Raw genomic sequence first — 24,987 nt, 5'->3', positions numbered from 1 at the left:
TTTGGCAAAAACTACTTCTTCCTATTCAAGATGATGTAACAAGGGCATCTTTGGAAAAGTTGCATCTCTGTTATGATGTCACATTTCAGAGATCCCGTTATCACGGTTCTCTGAAATATCGTATCAAACTGTTTTTTTCAGAGTATTACTTGTATTATAAATCACAAAAGGGATATGTTTATTCTGCACAAAGGTCGTAAATAAAAATGGGACCGCCTAATGCATCTAAATTTATGCCCTACATCTGAAGGATTATGCCAGAATTTTGAAAATTTCTAAGCCTCTAGAGATAACAACTCTTAAAAATGCCTCTCGCATGATACTTACCTGTGAAATACTGTGTAATTGAATTTGTTAAAAATATGGAGTCAAATGCTGTTCCTGTGACTTTGATATCATCCCTTTTCCAGCGTGTATCAGCAGCGTCGAAACAAGGTCGGAATTTCTCGGCTAGCTTTCCAATACCTATAAAAGGTAAGCACCTTGAAATTACCCTTTTAAATCCAGGCCTGCCACTGTGACCCGTATATTATATATGGCATATTCCATATCTAAACACGCAGGATGAGGGGAGGAGTCTTTTATTGTCTCATATGTTAATGAATTTTAAGACATTTTGAAATTCAGAAAATTATTTAGATACATAGCCTGTGTGTTTACAGTCCAAAATAACGTTTGCCGCGAGATACAGGCCTCAAAGGGATGGCCATTCTTGGTCCCTAGGCCATTTCTCGGCCTAGCAATTAAATCTAATTTGAAAAAATTAAATTTGAATATTGGGTATCAGCATTGAAAATGGTCGCCCTTTACTTACCATTCATTACAATTAAAACTTTAACTACTAAAAGCATTTTCAGAGGCAACGCTATAGCGTTGTCTTTAGTAAAGGCTATAAGGCTTCAATGTTTTATTATTTATTGTTATTATTCTTTTTTCCCAAAGGCACTTCATATGGAAGGGGTGGTCGTAGAAACTTCGAAGGGGGTCATTCGATTAGAAGTTCTAGTGCCCTTTTTAAGAGTCGAAAGTAGTCGGAGGGCAACTAGCCCCCCCCACCGTCATTTCCCCAAAACCATCCGATCAAAATTTTGAGATAGCCATTTCGTTAAAAATGCTCCAAAGATAAAGATAACAAAAACTCAGAGGTCGACAAAAACCCAAGAGCCCGGGGACATGTGCTGTAAGTTATGCCCTGGAGGCATAATGGTTTTTATGGAAAGGCTGTTCGTATAAACTTTGGAGGAGCCTCATTCGATTGGAAATCGAAATTTCTTGTGCCCTTTTTAGGAGTCAAAAGTGATCGGAGGGTAAGCACCCTCCTCCTTGCACCCTTCTATCCCAAAAATGCACCAGGTTAAATTTTTTTAAATAGCAAATTGGTTCAAAATAGTCCAAAATTCAAGTGACTATAACTTAGGGGTTGAAAATTATCCCATAGCCCCTGGGGCAAGGGCTGTAACTTATGCAAGATGACTATTGTTAAAATATAAGGTTTCTGTGGAAGAAGCGGTTAAATTAACTTTGGAGGGGCTCATTCATTTGGAAATTAAAACTTCAAGTTCTTTTTGCTTCCGGGGTCGAGCCCCCCCCCCCCAACCACCTTGGCAAGGACTGTGAGGTATGCAAGTTGCTTGTTGTTACTTTAATGCTTGGATTTACTGATTTGCGGGGCAGCTCTGATTTATGGGACAAGGGCTGTAAATTATTCAATCGCTTACTGTTACATTGATACTTTCTTTACTTTGATAATTAGTTACTTTGACATTCTTACTTTAATACTAGTTTTGATACTCTGATGAAACTTCGATATTGAAAAAAAATTGATTTCGAAATACTGGATTTTGAAAAACTTTTGGCAATAAAAATTAACACAAATTAATTAACAGACAAACTTTCAGAAAAAGAAGTTTTTCATAGAAAAGTAAAGGCCATATTAAACTTAAGATTCCATAAATTAGAACCCATAATAATTAAAACTCAAAACGACCAGAAATTACTATTAAAGAATTAAATGAAACCCAAAACGAATAGAAATTAAATAAATATCATAGCAAACAAGCATATAATAGGTTTAATTAAAACATACAATTCAGTTAATTTTATTTCCAGGACTCTTCAAGACACAAATAGTTTTCATTACAAACAAGAGTTTGGCTACTACCCGCTCCCATAACCGTAAAAGTCTAAACCCTACTGCGTAATTAGCCCTTGGAGTGTAGGAAAAAATTAAACTGAATATTTGACTTATAATGATACTAATCGTTGAAAGCTCATCAGTTCAAGATTTTATTCCACTGTAATTTTCATTTTATTTTCAATGTTTTAATAAGTACAAAAGAAAATATTTGTAATATAAGCCGTTTCCCGTAAAGCGCCAATGACACAGTAGGCTTTAGACTTTTACAGTTAGAGAGCCATGCACTTGTTCGTAGTGACTTTTGTTCGTTTTAAGCTTGATTTGCATATTCAATATGTTTTACTCGTTTTAAGATTTATTTATTCATTTATATTAATATCTATTGTATTTTTTTTTACTATGATTCTTTGTTTAATTTCTGTCTGTTTTGGGTTTCAATTATTCTTTAATAGTAAATGATTTTTGCTCGTTTTAAGCTTGATTTGATCCTTAGATCCCCTTTCACTTGAAACTGTTTACCAATATACCAATGTTGTTGTATCTGAATATGGTCCTGTATTTGACTGTGTTGACAATTCGGTCCAAAGAAAGTAGGAACCTGAAGATAACCCAATCTTCCGCGGTCTGACACGCCTCTTATAGAAATTAAAATCCGAAGAGTCACAGACACCATAGAGTTAAGGGGCGAAAGCACTCCAAGTCGCTTGGCTATCTCTTCATTGTTAAAGAAATTTTGTTTGTTTAAAGAAACAGATATATTAGAGAACTTAAATTGTGGTTCACCTGATTTGGGAGACTAATGGCTATCATTTGGTCAGGTTCACTTTTTTTTCTTATGTTCCCTCTATTTTTTAAATGAATTTTATACAAAAACTCTTTTGGCTTTGTTCAAGAAAATGATATTAACAACTTTAATAAAATTCATATTACCTTGTAAATATTTTTAACCCAAACTATGTTGATTTTACTCAATTAAAGGCTTTTTTTATCCTTTGTTTTTTTTTCGCTCCAATCGATTTGGAGTTACGGAACCCTCAAGTTGAACAAGGGTTGTTTAATTTCTGGATCAGTGTTTCAATTAACAGGCGCCGTGTCTTGTGCATGATACCACTAAACTTGGATAAACATTCCATATCCGCTGTTTGCCGTTGTTCAAAACCAATCGAAATTTATCAAGGATGGAGCAAGTTCTATTCAAGAGACTGAAAGACTTTTTGAGTTATGAGAAAAAAGCGCAATAAAAGAGGACTTAATTTAATTAACGTGCAAAAGGGCAGGGAACAGTTAAAACAAATATACGTGAAACGTGGAAGACCAAGACTTCCAAAGTATTTTCTTGACTTGGAGGAAGTATCTATGCTAGAGAAACCATTATAGAACCACCGAGACTAAAAACAATAACAGCTGGCCGCAATTTAACATCTGAAATCTTGAAGACTGCTCGTTGGATAGTCAATGTGCCTTATTTTATGAAGAGCTACGAAGATCTTGTAATCAAACATATGTAAGTACGAATTTTTAATTTTACAGAAAAATAATATGGTTTCCCAGCCTGATCCCAAAGATGGTTACATTAACCCCCCCCCCCTCCTCAAAAAAAACAAAACAAAGAACTGTAGAGGTTCAGAATATTTTAACGGTACTTATTAAGAAAGCGGTAAGTACAAGAGAATTGTATAGCGAGAACAGATAGGCATTTTATCGGGTAATGCCTGGATGCTGTATAAACACAGGTTACGTATTTAATATATTCTATGCTTTACCACTCCCATCCCCTAATGTGCAAATATATAGCCCAAGTTTTTTTCTGAACTATTATATTTTCATCCTGTTTTGTGTTATTTCATTAGCATTAACGAAACTTCACTTCTCTTGTACTTACCACTTTCTTAACAAGTACCAATTTAACGCTTGTGCTGGAGTGCCATTTTAGGGGTATTTTCTGTACTAGATTTGAAACTACTGTTTTTTAGTATTTTTACTTAGAAAAAAAGAAAAAAAAATTCGGTACTTGTACGATATAACCCTGACAGTTGCGGATCCAGGGGGGAGGAGGTGTGTGCGCCCCCTAGCGTAGTCTAAAGTAGTGTAATTTACTTAATTAACTCAAATTGATGATGTTTGACTTAATTAACGTAAATATGATGTTTGACAGAGAGTTCAGGGCTGGATTACGTTCACGTTTCATTTTCAAATGTGAATCGTGCAGTGAAGATGTTACTTTACACACTGAAATGCCACCAGCACCGAAAAAAATATCTCGAAACCATCTCGCCAATCACATAGTTTGGAATCAGATTTACATCCAGAAGAAAAACAGACTGAAAAAAAGCAAAAAAGAACCAATTTTACTACAGAAAGAGTAGCCAAAAGACGAAAGGTCGTCAGCACAGGGGCAATAAATGTTAACAAAGAAGCAGTAGTTGGTGCAATAAACACTGGTATGAGTCATGCCCAAATTCAGGAGCTTTTTTCTACAGTTGGTTTAAACTGTATGTCACAAAAAGTTTTTACAAAATATGAAATGGACATAAGTGAGAACTTGGAAAAAACACTTCATCAATATTTACTGAACAATGGCAAGATTGAGCGCAGAATGGCTATTAAAGCAGGCGAAAAAACCGACATGCATGGTTCAGTGGAGACTTGTGCTATAGTTGATGGTGGCTGGTGCACTAGAAGCTATGGCAATAGGTTTTCTACGTTGTCTGGTTGTGGAGTCGTCATTGGTTTGTATTCAAAAAAGCTTCTACATGTTGGGATTAGAAATAAATACTGTTACATTTGTATGAAGCATCGAAGGAATGAAAACACTTTGCTACCCGACCATAGGTGTTTTATGAACTGGCAGGGACCAATCACAGGTATGGAATCTGATATTTTAGTTGAGGCATTTCGAACTCCTCCAACTATGCACTCTTTAAAATATGTTAGATTTATTGCTGATGATGACTGTAGCACCCATGCAGAGCTTACAGCCAAAGTACCGTACGGTAGATATATCGAAAAAATTGAGTGTGCCAACCATGCATGTAAGTGCCTAAAAAAGAGGCTTTACATGAAGCATTCAACGTACACGAAGAGGGTCGCCCCCTCCTCAACACCTCGTTCTTCACCCTAAAGTTTTTTTAGCACTTTAGAAAAATATTTTTATTGTTCTAATTAAATGACCCTTGTGTTTCATGAGTCGTTATTAACTTTATAATTAAAATTTCTAATTGAATGACCCTTGTGTTTCATGAGTCGTTATTAAATTCATCATAAAGAGCGAGATGTTGACTAGAGGGAAACCCCCTGTAATATACGTAATAATTTCTGTTCCTTTTAAGCTTTATTGCTACTGCATGCTTTTAGTTAAAAAATAATTTTTTATAGTTTAATTTTTGGTGGTTTTTGAAATAGTGCCAAGAAATCTGGCTCCACCTCCACGGAAAAATTCCCCCCTCCCACAGATAGATCCTCTAGAAAATTCAATCCTGGTGAAAAATTTACCCCGGACAATTGCCCTTAACATCTCCATCCTTAAAATTTAGTCGACAAAGTGAAAGTAAGACAATGAAAAGAATTTCGCATAGGAATTCTGGCAAATTTCCCCAGTATAAAATTTCCTCAGAAAATTTCACCCCCCTCCCCCCTCGGAAAATTCTCTCCTCATGTAAAATTTTCCCTGTGGAAAATCCCCCGAGCAGAAAATTCACCACCCCTCCCTCACCCGAAAAATTTATGCCAACTTCACAATAAAAAATACTATACGTAAACAATGGGCAAATTTTATAACTTAAAGATGCATCCCCAGGGGCAATGGGGGCCATATTCTCTCAATGGTTAGAGCATAATATCTCACAATTTTGATCAAACGATTTAGGGAAAAAGGGGCAGTGAATGTCAGGGCTAATTGCGCTCCAATCTTTTTGGTCACTTTAAAAGGGAACTAGAACTTTTAATCTCCATCGGAATAAGTCCTTTTCCAATAATATAGGTCTATTGGTTCGATGCAATAACCCCTTGGGAAAATAACTCCTTGGGAGCTTGGAACTACTACAACAGGGTTCTCGGATACGCAGAACGTGATAATATGATTTTCATTAAGTTCTCTTGACTTTTCGGGGGTGTTTCCTCTCCTTTTTTAGAAATCAGGCAAATTTTCTGAGGCTCGTAGCTTTTGATGGGTAACACTAACTATCAGCATAATAAGCCGATTCTTTTGATATAACTATTGACACAAGAATTCTGATTTTTTGGTTTCAGTAAAATTTAAGCAGCATAGCTCCTTACTTACAATTCGCTACCACAAACTATTTGATTCAAGTTTAAATCAGACAAAAATTTATGAATAAGCCTTGCAATTTGTACTTAGCATTAGAAGCTTACAAAATAAGTCTCTGTAGTTAATTTGTGGCGGAATTCATGGTGTTTTAACCTTTTTTCCATGACATTTCAAGGAAAATTTCAATATTCTTCGGATTCCAATTTGATCGTCGATTTATTAAAGCTAAATCTTGTTGGATGGATGCTAGACTGAGTATTAACTTAGTTGCATCTTTTTTCTGCATTTTATTTTTTGGGGTCATTGTCTTTTTTTGTAATACAGACAAATTGTTCAAGCTTGTACACTTCTTTTTATTTGTGCTTTTACGACCTGTGCAAGCTACTTTTTTGCGATCGTAAGAACTTTTGATATTATGGAACAATATTTTTAAATGATTTATTTTGGTTTACGAGTGTTGAAAATTAGCCTATTTTCATCATTTGTGTTGGTTGAATAACAGCTTAATAAAGGTATTCTTCATGAAAAACTGTTGTAATTTGCATTAGTAAATCTGATGTGCATGTGTAATGTACCGTATGTCTTAATTAGGTAAAATCGTTTTACGGCAAAAATTTATAGTTTTCTCGTTTTTTTTTTAATCTTTATTTTCATAGTGCTACTTTTTTTTAAATTGCTTTAGAAGATTTTCATCAGATTTCTAATGGATAGGTAATCTATTAAAATTGAATTTTTTGTAGTTTGAATGCAAAATTGTGTTCTCAGTTTCGACAATCCAACTTTCTTGTGCATTTTTTCTTTTTTTGCGCGCGCGCATTTTTTGTGTTGCAGAGCCATTTTTCAAGATTCTGCTCTAGGTATTATCTATATTTTTAATAAATATAAGCCCTTTTTCTTAGTTCATATCAGATTTGTTTTCATTCTTTTAGAAACCATAAATTTGAATTGACTTGTTTAAGTTCACGGGGTCGAACTATAAGACTGGTTTTTAAAATGAGTTGTGCTTCATAATGGGATGCTTCACAAAAAGCTGTAGTAAAGTTTTTCTTAATCAGCCTTATGTGCTCGTACACCCTTCAAAGGAGATAGGCAGACCATACTGTAAATATGATCTTATTTCTATAAATAGAAACATGATTCCATATCATCATGTGGTGAAAACTATTTTTTCAAAACAAATTTCAAAAAATTACCCTATTCAGAGACAAATTTATGCAAATGAATCTGTCCATGGTAAGAGAGGTGGAGCAGCTTCATGTATTCCATCCCTGGACCTTAATCGTTATATTCTCCTTCCATTGGGATCCTTTATTTTGTCTGCTGAACTGTGTACCGTCCATATTGCCCTAGATGTTTTATAGATTATTGTTTGGAGTCTGAAAGTATTCTCTCTTTAACTGACTCCCAATCTGCAATACATTTGCTCTAAAGTTTAAACAGAATTGTCGATGATGTTAAGGGCATACTTCTTCTGTGCGATCACACAAGAAGTGTGATTTTTGTATCTTAACAAGCCCCCACCCCTTCTGTGTCATATATTAAAATTTTGTTTAGTGTCATATCGGGAAAATCTAAATATTGGTTATTACAAGGTCTAAGAATCTAGGGTACTTGTACATAATATGGTACCCACAAAAGAAGTCAAGTTTGGTTAATGTTAATAAAAATAAATAAATAGGATGAATATATAATAGTTTAGAAACAAATTTGGGCTATATATTTGCACGTTGGGGGGGGGGATGGCTGGTATAGCATAGCATATATTAAATACGTAACCTAACCTAGGTACGTTTCCCCCCCTAAACCCCAAAAAACAACAGTTGAAATATTGTAAACGCAATGGAAATCATGCTTTGCATTCCATTTCTCTATTGCAAATACCCGTTTGTCGGGTTTCGTGTCTGGTTTCCTTGATACAGTTATAGCAGTGGGTACCAGACAGTGCACAAGTACCGAATTTAGCTACAGAAATAGGGTAGGCCTACCATAGAGGCAGGCAAATGAAAAAAAGTATTTGTTTGCGGTTTGAGGACTTCTTGTATTCGAGTTTTGTATTTTATTTTTCAGCAATGGTAGCATAGGGGCTAGATCAAAATTATATATGGAGGCTTTATTACCCTAAATTCTGGACGGAAGAAGACCTCATAATATGGCAATCCGAGAGCCATTTCTAAACGAGTTGACGGGTAAATAAAACAGCATAGATGGCTTCAAAGATAATGTAATTCGGAATTAATGTTTATTTACTGCGTACACTAAAAAAAGTCTCAAATGCTGAAAACGAATGCATTTATACATATGTATGTTATTACTATATACTGGAAATAAATTTATACTTCTTAGCTGTCCTTGTCATTGAAATTATACTGTCTAGATAATGCTAAAACCGTGGTAGGAGTTGCTTCAAAATAAAAAAAAAAATTTCATCTATTTTGAAGGCCAGTCTGGGCCAAAAGATAAAAGGAAAGCCCCATCTTTATGAACTTTCTAACCCCTCCATGCATAGAACGATGTGCGATTTCGTAAGGAGTACAATTGCTTCTGTCACGAAAGAAGAAAATACAGACCAGGACTTAGTCAAGGCTCAAATTACCAAAATCTGCAAGCCATTTCTGAACGGATCGAAGGCAGGGGCGTAATTTGCTATGGTAAAGGAGGGGCAACTGGTCCCTCTAGACCCAATTTCGCCCCGCCCCCAGACCTCAGTTTGCTTGCTCAGCTGAAACTTAGTTTCTGCATAAAATCTTGTCACTAAGATAAGCCTTCAAAATACAAGTATCCAGAGAAACAGGCAGTTTTTTTTAGTATATTTTTGTCTTTATGGTAATGTATGGACCATTTCTCAGGTTTTACTGTCATTTTCATTTGATTTGGGAAAATTGCCTCCAAATTTGCCCCCCCCCCCCCCCCCGGATTTTGACAAAATTACGCCACTGATCGAGGGGCAAATAAAATTGTTTGTATGACTTCTAAACAAGACAGTATCTGTTTGGTTTTCTTTTTTTTTAAGGGGGGGGACAAAAAAAACATCAAAATTTGTTTATATATATTTTGGTTGAGTTTTTACGAGTCTGACAAAAATTCCAGGGGGGTTAAACCACCTCTCAATACGACCTTGCTTCTGAGAAAATGATTCAGTTTTTAACGAGTTGGGCAAACCCAATGAAAAATCAAGTTTCGAATTAGGTTTTTAACGAAAGTTTATTTTAGCTACTCAAGTATTTATTGTGTCAGCTAATTCCATCCTCAGACGGTTCCCCCTCAGAAAAATTCTCCCCGTGTATAAAATTTTCCTTAATCAAAATAACCTCATTTCTTAAAATTACCAGTTTATCTAATATCACCTCTGACTCATTCTTTTTATTTTCCTTCTTCAAGGTACAAGGCATTGTGTATAGAAACATTGGCTCCAATTAGTCCATATGAAAACTTCAAAAAATTCATGCTTTCTTCCTAGTAATCAAACCAGAAATTATTGATGACAACTAGTCAGCTGTAAGGGTTTTCTAAGTGTTAGGTTCCAGTTAAAATATTACAAATTCTTGCCACTAGATTAAGTAATCTCTATGCTTTTTAATTTTCTAGAAAAAAAAAAAATTCAGAATCGGTAACCCGGAAATTATTCAGCGAAGTAACGACCCGACACAGAGAGACATGAAAACACTGCCTTAATAAATGTACGTCATTCCTTCTAAAACCCGTTAATTTTCGAAGCCACCTATTATCCAAGTTGAATTGAATGCTTTTTGTGCGTCGACACCGGTCGCCCCTTAAACTAATTTCCTGCAGAAGAGGGAAATCCCCATGCGAATCCCAGCTGAAATTTCATATTGAAAGTGAATTCTCTTAAGTGTTTCAGAAAAATATTTCTAAGAAAAAAACACACAGGATTTGTCCAGTGGAGGATAATAGTACAGGGCTGTTATTATATGGATTGCCATGAAAGCTACAGTGGATGGTTCATTTAGCCTACTTTGTTTATTAATATTTAAAGTAGCTATGTCTTCACTCCTAACCTACCTCTGTTTAAGATTCCATTAAAAAAAAACTTTTCAAACCGTTCATGGTAATACACGGTAAGAAAGGGGCTATATCTGTTAATATTTAAGCCTGTTAGGCTCTACTTTACATAATATATTAATGCATCGCACAAAGGAAAGAGCCTTCAGCCTTTTCTTGGCTGGAATCTAGTAAGGAACGAACTACCATAAGCAATGACTGGGCTACCAAAATTGCAGTTTCTGTAAAAAAAAAAGTTACTTTTGCGTTTGCTCAAGTGTTCGGTCTTTTGTTTGTGGCTATTTTTGCGGCTGTATTTCTTCACTCCTGTATCTTTTCTTCTTTCAGTTCCTCTTTTCTTGGTTTCAATAGGCTATGACAGTGGTATGATGCCACATCAACAGCTTACTGTTTTGTCATTGAAAGTGTAGTAGACACTTAAGTTACGTTGTATGTTATTAATTAAAAAAACTTTTTCCACAAAATAAGTTTTTCAAAGAAAAGTAAACCCCATTAAACAAAAAATGAGCAAAAATAAAACCAAATAATCTACGAAGCGTGAAACTACCGCAAATCAGCATCGATAAATAAATGAAACCCAAAACGAACAGAAATTACAATAATTAACCGAGTCAAACTCAAAACGAGCAGAAATTAACATGAGTTAGGGCTCAAAACCCCTAAGCCTTCCCAAGGCCAGAACATAATTTGCACTTTACTGAAAAAATATAAATGTTTTTATATTTATAACTTTAACAAATCAAATAATTTTAACATTTTGATTACTGAATATCAGTATATGTATATTAAAGTGACAATGTATTTGTATTTTTTTCAGTAAAGGGTAAATATTGTTCTGGCCTTGGGAAAGAATTGGGGTTTTGCGCCCAACTTAAGTTAATTTCTGCTCGTTTTGAGTTTGACTCGGTTATTTATTGTAATTTCTGCTCGTTTTGGGTTTCATTTATTTATCGATGCTGATTTGTGGTGGTTTCGAGCTTGGTAGATTATTTGATTTTATATTTGCTCATTTTTTGTTTAATGGAGTTCTTTACTATTCTTTGGAAAACTTATTTTGTGGAAAAAGTTTTTTTAATTAATTTCTGTTTGTTTTATATTGACATAGTCTTTTCAAGGAAAAAGAAAATAACAATTTAAATCTTTTCATTTTTTAAGACTTTATAGTTTGGCCTGCTATTTGTATGCTGGAGAAAAATTTTCAGCAGTTTTTAACAACATACACCATTTTAAAAATCTGAACACAAATAGTACTTTTTAACTTAGTTTCATACCTTCTCTATTTGACCTGAAATGGAAAACTTGATACCATTCGCAAAAAAATCTGTTTACTTTCTTTGATAGCTTTAATACATTTACGCTATTTTGATTTGTTTAAATTTTAAGAGAATATCTAACCCAAAAGGTTTGAGCAAAAAACTCTCAAATGTTCTGGAGCTGCTCTTGAGATACTTTATTTTTAAGTAGCCTTAAACCTGTGCATTTTTGTTTAATTTTATGGAAACATTTAGCTTATAAACATAATGGCCCAATAGGAGGGTGGGAGAGGAAGGGGGATTAGTTGCCCTCAATTACTTTTTGACTATTAAAAAGGACATCAGCCCATTCTATTTTCAATCGAATGCGCCCTTTTCGAAGTTCCCACGACAACTCCTTCGATACGAAGTGCCCTGGTCTAAACAACAACAACAACAAAAAATATTAATAATCCCTTTCGACTATTAAAAAGGGCGCTCGCCTTTGAATTTCCAATCGAATTAGCCTTTTTTTAAGTTTCTACGACAACGCCTTCTATAAAAACCTTATATGCGCCCAGGGCATAACTTAAAACCCTTGCCCTGAGAGTTGTGGGGGAGTGTTCTTCTCAAAAACTTATTTTCTATCTGGAAATCAACTAGCGTACGCTAAACAAAATGGCTATTTCAAAATTTTTATTGGATGTGTTTGGGTGAACGATGGAGGTGGCGGGAAGGGGGGGGGGGCTAGTGGCCCTCCAATCAATTTCAACTATCAAAAAGGGCACTAGCCCTTTGAATATCCAATCAAATGAGCCCCTTTTGAAGTTTCTATGACAACGTCTTCTATAAAAACCTTATATAACCCAGGATATAACTTAAAACCCTTGCCGTGAGGGTTGTGGGGGAGTTTCCTCATAAAAAAAGTTTTTTCTATATGTAAATCAACTAAGCTGAACAAAATGGATATCTAAAAATTTTGATTCGATTTGTTAGGGGGAATGATTGGCCTGGGGGGGGGGCTAGTTGCCCTCCAATCACTTTCGACTATTAAGAAGGAAGCTAGCCCTTTAAATTTCCAATCGAATGAGCCTGTTTTGAAGTTTCTACGACAACGCCTTCTTAAAAATCCTTATATGCCCCCAGGGCGTAACTTAAAACCCTTGCCCTGAGGGTTGTGGAGGAGTGTCCTTTGGGGGAGTGTGCTCCTAAAAAACATATTTTCTATCTGGAAATCAACTAGAAAAGGCTGAACAAAATGGCTATCTCAAAATTCTGATTGGATATGTTTGGGGGAGTGATGGGCGTGGGGGGGGGCTAGTTGCCCGCCAATCACTTTCAACTATTAAAAAGGGCACTAGCCCTTTGAATTCTCAATCGAATGAGCCTGTTTTGAAGTTTCTACGACCATGCCTTTTATAAGAACCTTATATGCCCCCAGGGCATGACTTAAAACCCTTGCCCTGAGAGTTGTGGGGAAGGGTCCTCCTCCAAAACTTTTTCTATCTGGAAATAAACTAGCCTACGCTAAACAAAATGGCTATCTAAAAATTCTGATTGGATATGTTTGGGTGAACGATGGAGGTGGCGGGAAGGGGGGGGGGCGAGGTGCCCTCCAATCAATTTCAACTATTAAAAAAGGCACTAGTCCTTTTAACATCCAATCTAATGAGCCCCTTTTGAAATATCTACGCTTATGCCGACTATACAGACTTTACGTCGCCCACTGCATAGCTTATAACTCTGACCCTGAGAGTTGCGAAAAAGTTTCTATCTAAAAAACATAATGTCTAGCTGGAAGACAACTCTTCTGAGCCCATTGGCTGCCTAGACTTATTGTTTGGTTGTGTTTGGAAGAATTTTGAATATCGAAGAGGAGCTAATTCTCTATTGATTAATGTTGGTTATTTAAAACGGAACTAGCCCTTTAAATTTCCAATCGAATGAGCCTGTTTTGAAGTTTCTACGACAACGCCTTCTTAAAAATCCTTATATGCACCCAGGGCATAACTTAAAACCCTTGCCCTGAGGGTTGTGGGGGAGTGTCCTGTGGGGGAGTGTGCTCCTAAAAAACATATTTTCTATCTGGAAATCAACTAGAAAAGGCTGAACAAAATGGCTATCTCAAAATTCTGATTGGATATGTTTGGGGGAGTGATGGGCGTGGGGGGGGGCTAGTTGCCCTCCAATCACTTTCAACTATTAAAAAGGACACTAGCCCTTTAATGTCCCAATAGAATGAACCTTTTTTGAAGTTTCTACGTTAACGCCTTCTATAATATCCTCATATGACCCATCGGTATACCCTAAAACCCCTGCCCTGTGACGTGTGGGGGAGTGTCCTCCTCAAAAACATATTTACTTTCAGGAAATCAACTATGCTGAACAAAACGGCTATCTCAAAATTTTGATTGAATGTGTGTGGGGGAATTATGGGCGTGGGGCTAGTTGCCCTCCAATCCCTTTCGAATTTTAAAAAGGGCACTAGCCCTTTGAATTTCCAATCGAATGAATCTGTTTTGAAGTTTCTACGACAACGCCTTGTATAAAAGCCTTATATGCCCCCAGGGCATAACTTAAAACCCTTGCCCTGAGGGTTGTGGGGGAGTGTCCTCCTCAAAACCTATTTTCTATCTGGAAATCAACTACGTTGAACAAAATGGCTATCTCACAATTTTGATTGGATGTGTTTGGGGGAAAGATGGGCGTGGGGGGGGGGGGTAGTTGCCCTCCAATCCCTTTGGACTATTAAAAAAAGCACTAGCCCTTTGAATTTCCAATCGAATGAGCCTTTTTTGAATTTTCTACGACAATGCCTTCTATAAAAACCTTACATGCCCTCAGAGCATAACTTAAAACTCTTGCCCTGACGGTTGTGGGGGAGTGTCCTCCTCAAAAACATATTTTCTATCTGGCAATCAACTACGCTGAACAAAATGGCTATCTCACAATTTTGATTGGATGTGTTTGGGGGAATGATGGGCGTGGGGGGGAATGATGGGCGTGGGGGGGGGCTAGTTGCCCTCCAATCACTCGACTATTAAAAAGGGCACTAGCCCTTTGAATTTCCAATCGAATGAGCCTGTTTTGAAGTTTCTACGACAACGTCTTCTATAAAAACCTTATGTGCCCCCAGGGCATAACTTAAAACCCTTGCCCTGAGGGTTGTGGGGGAGTGTCCTCCTCAAGAACACATTTTTTATCTGGAAATCAACTACGCTTAAAAAATGGCTATCTCAAAATTTCGATTGAATGTGTTTGGGGGAATGATTGGCGTGAGGGAGGGGGGGCTAGTTGCCCTCCAATCACTTTCGACTATTAAAAAGGGCACTAGAACTCTCGATTTCTAATCGAATGAGCCTCTTTTGAAGTCTATATGACAACCCCTTCTTTATGAAGTGCTCAGCTTTAAAGAAAAGAAAAAACAAAAAAACTGTACATTGTCAACATTGTTCTTATAAGACACCGGTGTATATCTTGAAACCCATTCCCCGATGGTTTTGAGATATTTTCCTCTTCAAACAGATATTTTCTATATTCAAAACAGCTCTGTTGAATAAAATGGAGATTTTAAAATTTTGTTTGAAGGTTTTTGGGAGAATGATATGTGTGAGGGGGGGAGGCTAGTTGACTTCCAATCACTTTCGACTATTAAAAAGGGCACTAGCCATTTCAATTTTCAATCCAATGAGCCCTTTTCGAAGTTTCTACGACAACTCCTTCGATACGAAGTACCCGGGTATGGGGCGCTAGTGCCCTTTTAAATCACTTTTAAATCACTTTCGACTATTAAAAAGGGTACTAGTCCTTTGAATTTCATATCGAATGAGCCCTTTTTCAAGTTTGTATAACAAAAACTTAAGTAAAGATCTAATCTGCCCCCAGATCACAACTGTGACAACATACCCTGAGGGTTTTGGGGGAGTTTACTCTTCAAAAAGTTGTTTTCTATTTGCCAATTAGCTACCATGAACATATAATACCTTCAAAAGTTTCTATGGAAGGTGCGTAGAGGAAGGATGGGTGTGTGAGGGGGGGGGGCTAGTTGCCCTCCAATCACTTTTGACGATTAAAAAGGGCACTAGCCCTTTGAATTTCCAGTCGGATGAGCTTTTATTGAAGTTTCTACGACAACGCCTTCTTAAAAACCTTATATACCCCCAGGGTATAACTTAAAACCCTTGCCATGAGGGATGTGGGGGAGTTTCCTCCTAAAAAATATATTTTCTATCTGGAAATCAACTACGCCCAACAAAATGGCAATCTCAAAATTTTTATTGGATGTGTTTGTGGGAATGACGGGCGTGGGGGGGGGGCTAATTGCCCTCCGATCACTTTCGACTATTAAAAAGGGTACTAGCCCTTTAAATTTCCAATCGAATGAGCCTGTTTTGAAGTTTCTACGACAACGCCTTCTATAAAAACCTTATATGCCCCCAGGGCATAACTTAAAACCCTTGCCCTGATGGTTGTGGGGGAGTTTCCTCCTCAAAAACATATTTTCTATCTGGAAATCAACTACGCTGAACAAAATGGCTATCTCAAAATTTTGATTGGTTGTGTTTGGGGGAATAATGGGCGTGGGAGGGGGGATGGTTGCCCATAGATCACTTTCGACTATTAAAAAGAGCAATAGTCCATTGAATTTCAAGGCGAATGAGACTGTGTAGTAGTTTCTAGAGAAACGCCTTCTACAAAAACCTGATTGGTACCCAGGGCATAGCTGATATTTCTTGCCCTAAAGACTGTAAGAAACTTCTTTCCTCATAAACATATTTTCTATCTGAAAATAAAAGACGCGGAAGAAAATTGGTATCTCGAAATTTTTGTTGGACGTGTTTGGGGAAAGGATGGGCGTGGGAGGGGGGGGGGCGAGGTTCTCTCCCATCACTTTCGACTATTAAAAAGGGTACTGACGCATTGTATTTCTAATTGAATGAGACTGTTTTGAAGTTTCTACTACAACGCTTTCTATAAAAACCCTATATGACCCCAGTGCATAACTTAATACCCTTACCCTGAGGGTTGTGGGGGAGTGTCCTCCTCAAAAACATATTCTCTATCTGGAAATCAACTACGATGAAAAAAATGGCTATCTCAAAATTTTGAGTGGATGTGTTTTGGGGAATGATGGGTGTGGGTAGTTGCCCTCCGTTCACCTTTGACTATTGAAAAGGGTACTAGTCCTCCTAATTTTAAATCGATTGAGCCTGTTTTTAAGTTTTTACAACAACGTCTTCAATAAAAATCTTATATGCCCCCAGGGCATAATTAAAAACCCATACCCTGAGGGTTGTGGAGGAATATCCTCATCAAAAACATATTTTCTATCTGGAAATCAACTACGCTGAACAAAATGGTTATCTCAAAATTTTTATTGGTTGTGTTTGGGGGAATAATGGGTGTGGGGGGGGCTAGTTGCACTCCAATCACTTTTGACTATTAAAAGGGGCACTAACCCTTTGAATTTCCAATCGAATGAGCCTGTTTTGAAGTTTCTACGACAACGCCTTCTATAAAAACCTTATTTGCCCCTAGGGCATAACTTAAAACCCTTGCCCTGAGGGTTGTGAGGGAGTGTCCTCCTCAAAAACATATTTTTTATTTGGAAAACAAATCCGCAGAACAAAATGGCTATCTCAAACTGTTCATGGGTTGTGTTGGGGGGAATGAGGGGCATGGGGGGGGGGCGATTTGCTCTCTAATCACTTTCGACTATTAAAAAGGGTACTAACCCTTTGAATTTCCAATCGAATGAGCCTGTTTTGAAGTTTCTACGATAACGCCTTCTATAAAAACCTTATTTGCCCCCAGGCCATGACTAAAAACCCTTGCCCTGAGGGTTGTGAGGGAGTGTCCTCCTCAAAAACATATTTTTTATTTGAAAAACAACTACGCTGAACAAAATGGTTATCTCAAAATTTTGATTGGATGTGTTTGGGAGAATGATGGGCGTGGGGGGGCTATTTTCCCTCCAATCACTTTCGACTATTAAAAAGGACACTAGCCCTTCGAATTTCCAATCGAATGAGCCTTTTTTGAAGTTTCTACGACACCGCCTTCTATAAAAACCTCATTTGCCCACAGGGAATAAATTAAAACCATTGCCCCGAGGGTTGTGGGGGAGTGTTCACCTCATAAACATATTTTCTATCTTGAAATCAACTAGGCTGAATAAAATGGCTATCTCAAAATTTTTATTGGATGTGTTTGAGGGAATGAAGGGCGTGGGGGGGGGCTAATTGCCCTCCAATCACTTTCGACTATTAAAAAGGGTACTCGCCCTTTGAATTTCCAATCGAATGAACCTGTTTTGAAGTTTCTAAGACAATGCCTTCTATGAAAACCTTATATGCCCCCAGCGCATAACTTAAAAACCTTGCCCTAAGGGTTGGGGGGGAATATCCTCCTCAAAAACATATTTTCTATGTGGAAATCACCTCTACTGAACAAAATGGCTATCTCAAAATTTTGATTGGGTGTGTTTGGGGCACTAAAGGGCATGGGGGGGGGTAGTTGCCCTCCAAACACTTATGACAATAAAAAAGGGCTCTAGCCCTTTGAATTTCCAACCAAATGAGCCTGTTTTGAAGTTTCTACGACAACGCCTTCTATAAAAACCGTATATGCCCCCAGGGCATAACTTAATACCCTTGCCCTGAGGGTTGTGGGGAGTATCCTCCTCAAAAACATATTTTCTATCTAGAAATCAACTACGCTGAACAAAATGGCTATCTCAAAATTTTGATTGGATGTGTTTTGGGGAATGATGGGCGTGGGGCTAGTTGCCCTCCAATCACCTTTGACTATTGAAAAGGGTACTAGTCCTCTGAATTTCCAATCGAATGAGCCTGTTTGTAAGTTTCCACAACACAGTCTTCAATAAAAACTTTATTAGCCCCCACGACATTACCTAATACTAATGCTCTGATGGCTGGGGAGGAATATCCTCCTCAAAAACATATTTTCTATCTGAAAATCAAGTACGCTGCATAGAATAGCCATCTCAACATGTAGATTGGATATGTTTGGGGGAATAATGGGTGTGGGGGGGGGCTAGGTGCCATCCAATGACTTTCGACAATTAAAAAGGGTACTAGTACTTTGAATTTCCAATTGAATGATCCATTTTTGAAGTTTATACGACAACGCCTACTATAAAAAGCTTATATGCCCCTAGGGCATAACTTAAAACCCTTGCTCTGAAGGTTGTGAGGGAGTATCCTCCTCAAAAACATATTTTTTATTTGCAAAACAAATACGCAGAACAAAATGGCTATCTAAAAATTTTCATTGGATGTGTTGGGGGAAATGCGGGGCATGGGGGGGGGGCGAATTGCCCTCCAATCACTTTTGACCATTAAAAAGGGCCCTAGCCCTTTGAATTTCCAGTCGAATGAGCCTGTTTTGAAGTTTCAACGACAACGCCTTCTATAAAAACCTTATATGCCCCCAGGGCATAACTTAAAACCCTTGCCCTGAGGGTTGTGAGGGAGTGTCCTCCTCAAAAACATATTTTCTATTTGGAAAACAACTACGCTGAACAAAATGGCTATCTCAAAATTTTGATTGGATGTGTTTGGGGAAATGATGGGCGTGGGGGGGGGCTATTTACCCTCCAATCACTTTTGACCATTAAAAGGGCACTAGCCCTTTTAATTTCCAATCGAATGAGCCTGTCTTGAAGTTTCTACGACAACGCCTTTTGTATAAATCTTATAAGCCCCCGGGGCATAACTTAAAAACCTTGCCCTGAGGGTTGGGGGGGGGAATATCCTGCTCAAAAACATATTTTCTATCTGGAAATCAACTACCCTGAACAAAATGGCTATCTCAAAATTTTTATTGGATGTGTTTGGGGGAATGAAGGGCGTGGGGGGGGCTAGTTGCCCTCCAATCACTCTTGACTATTAGCATGGGCACTAACCCTTTGAATTTCCAATCGAATGAGCCTGTTTTGAAGTTTCTACAACACCGCCTTCTATAAAAACATTGTATGCCCCCAGGGAATAACATAAAACCCTTGCCCTAAGGGTTGTGGGGGGAATATCCTCGTCATAATCGAGTTTTTGTCTGAAAATTAGATACGCTGGACAAAATGATTATCTAAAAATTTTTCTGAGACGTGGTTGTGGAACTGATGGGCGTGGGGGGGGGGGCTTTATGCACTCCAATCGCTGTTGTCTATTAAAAAGGGCAAAAGCCGTTCGAGTTTCCAATCGAATTAGCCGGTTTTGAAGTTTACACAACAAAACCTTCTATAAAAAACCTCCTTTGCCCCCCGGTCATAACTTAATAACGCTAGCCTGAGGGTTGGGGGGGAATATCCTTCTCAAAAACACATTTTAAATAATGAAATCTACTACGCTGACCAAAATGGCTCTCTCAAAATTTTGATTGAATGTGTTTGGGGGAATGAAGGGCGTGGGGGGGCTAATTGCCCTCCAATCACTTTCGACTATTAAAAAGGGAACTAGCCCTTTGACTTTCCAATCGAATGAGCCTGTTTTGAAGTTTCTATGACAACGCCTTCTATAAAAACCTTATATGCCCCCAGGGCATAACTTAAAACCCTTGCCCCAAGGGTTGTGGGGGAGCGTTTTCCTCGAAAATATATTGTCTATCCTAAAAACAAGTCCGCTGAACACCATAGTAGTCTCCCAATGTAGATTTGATTTACTTTGAAAAATGATGGGCGTGGGGGGCCAGATTCCCTTCAATGACTCTTGAATATTCAAAGGGGCACTAGTCCTTAGAATTTTAATTTAACTAAGCCTTCTTTTAAGTTTCTGTAACAACGCCTACTATAAAAACCTTACTTGCCCCCAGGGCATAACTTAAAACCCTTGCTCTGAGGGTTGTGAGGGAGTGTCCTCCTCAAAAACATATTTTTTATTTGGAAAACAAATACGCTGAACAAAATGGCTATCTCAAAATTTTGATTGGATGTGATTGGGGGAATGATGGGCGTGGGGGGGGGGGGGCTAGTTGCCCTCCAATAACTTTTGACCATTAAAAAGGGCACTAGCCCATTGAACTTCCAATCGAATGAGCCTGTTTTGAAGTTTCTACGACAACGCCTTCTATAAAAACCTTATTTAACCCCAGGGCATAACTAAAAACCCTTGCCCTGAGGGTTGTGAGGGAGTGTCCTCCTCAAAAACATATTTTTTATTTGTAAAACAACTACGCTGAACAAAATGGCTATCTCAAAATTTTGATTGGATGTGTTTGGGGGAATGAGGGGCGTGGGGGGGCTAGTTGCCCTCCAATCACTTTTGACTATTAAAAAGGGCACTAGCCCTTTGAATTTCCAATCGAATGAACCTGTTTTGAAGTTTGTACGACAATGTTTTCTATAAAACCTTATTTGCCCCCAGGCCATAACTTAAAACCCTTGCCCTGAGGGTTGTGAGGGAGTGTCCTCCTCAAAAACATATTTTGTATTTGGAAAACAACTACGCTGAACAAAATGGCTATCTCAAAATTTTGATTGGATGTGTTTGGGGGAATGATGGGCGGGGGGGAGGGGCTATTTGCCCTTTAATCACTTTTGACTATTAAAAAGGGCACTAGCCCTTTGAATTTCCAATCAAATGAGTCTTTTTTGAAGTTTCTACGACAACGCCTTCTATAAAAACCTTATATGCCCCAGGGCATGACTAAAAACCCTTGCCCTGAGGGTTGTGGGGGAGTGTCCTCCTCAAAAACATATTTTTTATTTGAAAAACAACTACGCTGAACAAAATGGCTATCTCAAAATTTTGATTGGATGTGTTTGGGGAAATGATAGGCGCGGGGGGAAGGGGGGGGGGTAGTTGCCCTCCAATCCCTTTTGATCATTAAAAAGGGCACTAGCCCTTTGAATTTCCAATCGAATGAGCCTTTTTTGAAGTTTATACGTCAACGCCTGCTATAAAATCCGTATATGTCACTGGGGCATAACTGAAAACCCTTGTCCTAAGGGTGTTGGGGGTTTATCCTCCTCAAAAAGGTATTTTATATCTGGAAATCAACTACTCTGAAAAAAATGGCTATCTCAAAATTTGAGTTGGCTGTGTTAGTGGGAATGATGGGCGTGGGGGGGGGGGGCGAATTGCCTGCCAATCACTTTTGATTTTTAAAAAGGGTACTAGCCCTTTGAATTTCCAAACGAATGAACCTGTTTTGAAGTTTCTACAACAACGCCTTCTATAAACACCTTATATGCCCCCAGGGCATAACTTAATACCCTTGCCCTGAGGGTTGGGGGGGAATATCCTCCTCAAAAACATATTTTCTATCTGGAAATCAACTACGCTGAACAAAATGGCTCTCTCAAAATTTTTATTGGATGTGTTTGAGGGAATGAAGGGCGTGGGGGGGGGGCTAATTGCCCTCCAATCACTTTCGACTATTATAAAGGGTACTAGCCCTTTGAATTTCCAATCGAATGAGCCTGTTTTGAAGTTTCTACGACATTGCCTTCTATAAACACTTTATATGCCTCTAAGGCGTAGCTTAAAACCCTTGCCCTCATGGTAGTGGGGGAGTGTCCTCCTCAAAAAAATATTTACCATGTAGAAATCCAGTACGCTGAACAAAATGGATATCTCAAAATTTTTATTGGATGTGTTTGGGGGACTAATGGGTGTGGGGGGGGGGGCTAGTTGCCCTCAAATCACTTTTGACTATTAAAAAGGGTACTAGCCCTTTAAATTTCCAATCGAATGAGCCTGTTTTGAAGTTTCTACAATAACGCCTTCTATAACAACCGTATATGCCCCTAGGCCATAATTTAAAACCATTGACCTGAGGGTTGTGTGGGAGTGTCCTCCTCAAAAAGATATTTTTTATTTGGAAAACAAATACGCTGAACAAAATGGCTATCTCAAAATTTTGATTGGATGTGTTTGGGCGAATGATGGGCGTGGGGGGGGGGGCAATTTTCCCTCCAATCACTTTCTAACTTTAAAAAGGGCTCTAGCTCATTGAAATTCTAATTGAATTAGACTTTTTTGAAGTATATATGACAAAACCTTCTAAAAAAACCTTATATGCCCCCGGGGCATAATTTGAAACCTTTGCCCTGGAGGTTATGGGTAAGTGTCCTCCTCGAAAAAATATCTTCTATTTGTAAATCAAGTACGCTGAACAAAATGGCTATCTCAAAATTTGTATTGAATGTGTTCAGAGGGAGGAGGGGCGTGGGGAGGGGGGCTAATTACCTCTTAATTACTTTTGACTATTGAATAGAGTAATCTCCCTCTGAATTACATATCGTACGAGCCTTTTTTGAATTTTATACGAAAACGCCTTCAATATAAACCTTATATGCCCCCAGGGCATAACTTAATACCCTTGCCCTGAGGGCTGTGGGGGAGTGTCCTCCTCAAAAACATATTTTCTATCTGGAAATCAACTACGATGAACAAAACGGCCAGCTCAAAATTTTGGTTTGATATGTTTGGGGGAATAATGGGTGTTTTGGGGCTAGTTGCCCTCCAATCAATTTCGACTTTTAAAAAGGGTACTAACCCTTTGAATTTCCAATCGAACGAACCTTTTTTGAAGTTTTTTACGTCGACGCCTTCTACAAAAACCTTATATGCCCCCAGGGCATAACTTAATACCTTTGCCCTGAGGGTTGTGGGGGAGTGTCCTCCTCATAACATATTTTCTATCTGGAAATCAACTACGCTAAAAAAAAGGGTTGTCTCAAAATTTGGATTGGATGTGTTTGGGGGAATCATGGGCGTGGCGGGGGGCTAGTTGCCCTCCAACTAAATTTTACTAATGCAAATGACACTAGCCCTTCGAATTTATAATCAAATGAGCCTGTTTTAAAGTTTCTACTACATCGCCTTCTATAAAAACCGTATATGCCCCCAGGGCATAACTTAAACCCCTTGTCCTGAGGGTTGTGGGGGAATATCCTCCTCAAAAAAATATTTTCTATCTTTAAATCAACTACACTGAACACATGGGATATCTCAAAATTTTGATTGAATGTGTTTGAGGGAATGATGGGTGTGGGGGGGGGGCAAGTTGTCCTTCAATCACTTTTGGCTATTACAATGGGATCTTGTCACTCCAATTTCTAATCGAAAGATCCCTTTTCGAAGTTTATACGACAACTCCTTCGATACGAAGAGCCCGGGTTTGGAGAACCAAAAAAAAAAAAAAAAAAAACACATTGTGCCCACAATGTTCTTTACTTAGGCAGCGCTAGAGCGCTGCCTATGACTGTTGTTTCCAAGGTAGAGGCTCTAATCTTCTTTGTTTAGGTTCTGGAACATACACAATCGATTGGCCATCGATAATTTCGGAGACTACACTGCCTTTCCATGCCTTTCCATATCGTCATGGAAAGGCAGTGTGGTCTCCAAAATTATCTACGTCGTGTTTATGGGGATGATTTGACCAAAATTGTTTATAAATATATAAACGCTCAGAAAAAAAAATAAAAATGTTATTTGATTTTGTATATAAACTATTGTTTTAAATTGTTTTAGTTCAGTTTTACTACTGATGACAGTCACTGCATGTGTGACCGATATATCTGGTATTTTTGTAAATTTCTATCACTGTTATCATCACCACTGTCTATTAAAAGGATTTTATCCCTATTTGAACTTTTATTTATCGATTGGCCATTTAATAATCACCATTCTCCTGAAATTCCGACCCACTTAAAAGTCCATAAACACCAAAAAAATGCATTCAAAAAATGCCAATCTAGTCGTTGGTTTGGCCAGTTTTGGCGCAAACAAAAAGAAATACAATCCCAGCCTGATAAGCTTCCTAACCCCTATTAAAAGTATTTCTGAGCATTTCAAAGTTATAAATCAGACAGTCCATCCCACAATTTCAGCTTGTATATAATGGCAGTATTGTATTCTATCCTAATCTCATGAGGGAGTAAATTACAACAATTTCAGTAACCTTCAAGTCCTATTTTCAACAAAGGGTTATAATCACCCAAAAAATAATGGTACAAACTTACTTTCCCTACAAGTGGTAGAGACAGCAGCAACAATTTTGTCGGACTCACAGAAAGCTTCAAATTGATTCACAAAATCGCTTGAACTAAGATTTAAAACTTCTTCACTTTCAAAATGACAATTTATCAGGACTAAAGTTTCACCTAAAACCTAAAAGAGAAAATTTTGCTAACCCAAGGTAAGATATCAATTATCAACAAAAGAACTAGCTAATAGTAGTTATTGAACATGAGTGAATTATCTAATTTATTGAAAAGCATTTAAATTGAAGGATAGAAAGGAAGGTTACTATGGGTATGAGGCATGCTCGATCCCCTACGACAGTCTCTCCAATAAAACTTACACTAT

The 24,987-nt window shown here is 37.9% G+C and overlaps 1 protein-coding gene across 1 annotated transcript in view; it reads right to left on the bottom strand.

Annotated features, from left to right (window-relative positions):
- Positions 1–24,987, bottom strand: part of LOC148952021 (endonuclease/exonuclease/phosphatase family domain-containing protein 1-like) — an 80,540-nt gene that overhangs the window by 8,196 nt on the left and 47,357 nt on the right. The window contains exons 7-8 of the mRNA XM_089089481.1: positions 24,642–24,789; positions 328–465 (exon numbers count right to left, since the gene is read on the bottom strand). Of these exons, the coding sequence (XP_088945607.1) occupies positions 328–465; positions 24,642–24,789 (286 nt within the window). The remainder of the gene's footprint in view (positions 1–327; positions 466–24,641; positions 24,790–24,987) is intronic.

This window comes from Artemia sp. Qi Xiang Cuo, chromosome 5, assembly GCF_049724085.1.
Source record: "Artemia sp. Qi Xiang Cuo chromosome 5, ASM4972408v1, whole genome shotgun sequence".
Taxonomy (NCBI): Eukaryota; Metazoa; Arthropoda; class Branchiopoda; order Anostraca; family Artemiidae; genus Artemia; species Artemia sp. Qi Xiang Cuo.
This window is presented reverse-complemented; position numbering and strand designations above follow the sequence as displayed.